This window comes from Urocampus carinirostris, chromosome 16 (genome assembly GCF_059441175.1).
Source record: "Urocampus carinirostris isolate Australia breed hairy pipefish chromosome 16, RoL_Ucar_1.0, whole genome shotgun sequence".
Classification (NCBI taxonomy): Eukaryota; Metazoa; Chordata; class Actinopteri; order Syngnathiformes; family Syngnathidae; genus Urocampus; species Urocampus carinirostris.
This window is the reverse complement of record NC_142364.1, coordinates 28,445,533-28,447,426: the sequence shown is the minus strand read 5'-3', so window position 1 is coordinate 28,447,426 and position 1,894 is coordinate 28,445,533. Positions and strand designations below refer to the sequence as shown.

General features: G+C 40.3%; 1 protein-coding gene across 1 annotated transcript; it reads left to right on the top strand.

Moving 5' to 3' along the window:
- Positions 1–412: 412 nt before the first annotated feature.
- LOC148350955 (histone H4) lies at positions 413–725 on the top strand. Its single transcript, XM_088356218.1, has one exon. It carries the CDS (start codon positions 413–415, stop codon positions 722–724), a length of 312 nt encoding a protein of 103 aa, XP_088212344.1. The 3' UTR covers position 725.
- The last annotated feature ends 1,169 nt before the right edge of the window (positions 726–1,894 follow it).

Sequence of the window (1,894 nt, the reverse complement as noted above, 5' to 3'; positions counted from 1 at the left end):
AGAGGGTTGGTGAATACAGTGCCTCGTTTTTTATCCTTACTTTTGCTTTATAGCACTCGTTTCGGGTTACAGCGATATCTGGTGGTGAAATAATACACAAATACATTTTAATGAAAACCAAAACGCTTAATTTCAGTAGCGTGTCTTCAACACACTGTACTGTATAATACAGCGGTTTGCCGTACCAGTTGAGAACCACTTTTTTAAACAAGGAATAAAATAAACAAGATTCTACTCTTACCCCCTCAAAAACGCTAAACATAGATCTGGATCGGAGAAGTCGCCCGGATGTTGCACCTCCCCACCTAAATTGCCTGGCGTGTCTTCGCATAGGTCCGCAAACTTGATATGACTACAACCAGTTGAGAAGTTGCCATACACTCTTGTAATTACCCACAAAGAGAAATTGAAAATGTCTGGTCGTGGTAAAGGTGGTAAGGGTCTTGGCAAAGGAGGAGCTAAGCGTCACCGCAAAGTCCTTCGCGATAACATCCAGGGTATTACTAAGCCCGCTATTCGTCGTCTGGCTCGCCGTGGTGGAGTGAAGCGTATCTCCGGTCTGATCTATGAAGAGACCCGTGGTGTCTTGAAGGTGTTCTTGGAGAACGTGATCCGGGATGCCGTCACGTACACTGAGCACGCTAAGAGGAAGACCGTCACGGCCATGGATGTGGTCTATGCCTTGAAAAGACAAGGCCGTACCCTCTACGGATTCGGCGGTTAATACTAAAGGCCCCTCATCAAATCAAACGGTCCTTTTAAGGACCACCTACGATGATCTACGAGAATTCCTTCGTTTTACGAATTTTAACTCACTTGGTTACTCACTAGAGTATCTGAGACTAGTGACTCTTAGTATTGTAGATAACTATTAACTAACACCTCTTACGAATACTAGGCCAAAATATTAGTAACTGTTCTAGAACTACTGTTAGATCAAGACTGGTTGAGAAATGTTTTTCGTTATGGAATTACCACGTGGGTAGTCTTTTTGCTTGCTGTGACACTGGTTTGCACCAAACAGCGCTTTAAAACCAGTTATCTAGTTTAACTACTCTGACGTAATTTATTTTACACACTTCATACCTACCTAGTTTAAAACGGAACTGACCTATGCAATAAGGGTGGGCGCTATTTGGATTTTTGAACAGTGTCTCATTGGTAACGATCCTTTATGCATGGAATTCGGATTATTGGTAAAGTGTTTCGCTTAAAACTATTTGAATAACGTGAAGTATAAAATATACACCAGTTCCAAAAAAGCAAGTTAGCAAAAATTGTGTGTGTATATATATATATATATATATATATATATATATAATGTGTGTGTGTGTGTGTGTCTCACTATAACCAATACAATACCTGCTATTGCACAATGTTTAAAATTAAGTCAAATGCCCCCCAAAAATAGTCCAAAGCCAAAAAGCAGCAATGTAACAATTAAAAGATTCTATATAACAATGTCTATAAGACTATCCTTTCCATTACAGAATATCTTGAAATGGTCTGTACTGCAGATTAAAAACTACAATTTGAAAGTCAACGTCATTTTACAAGCCACTCAAATTAACTTCAAACTTGATGCTTATGCTCTGCTATTGACCCTTTGCACACACTTGACCACACCATGGCGGACAGCAGTAAACCATAGTAAACAGTGGGTATGGCCAGCAAACGGTAGACAACAACAAAAAGCTATACTATTCAACACCATTGGCAATGACTAGCCAAACCAATATTGTACAGCTGTCAGATCAGGTGGCTCACCTTGTCGGAAAGCATTGAGAAACCGAGGATAGCATTAGCAGGGCTAGCTATCAACCCAAACCGTCTTCCTCCTGACATTTTCACAGATTTAACAGAATCCTTCAGTCTGACTGACTTCAATCCACAC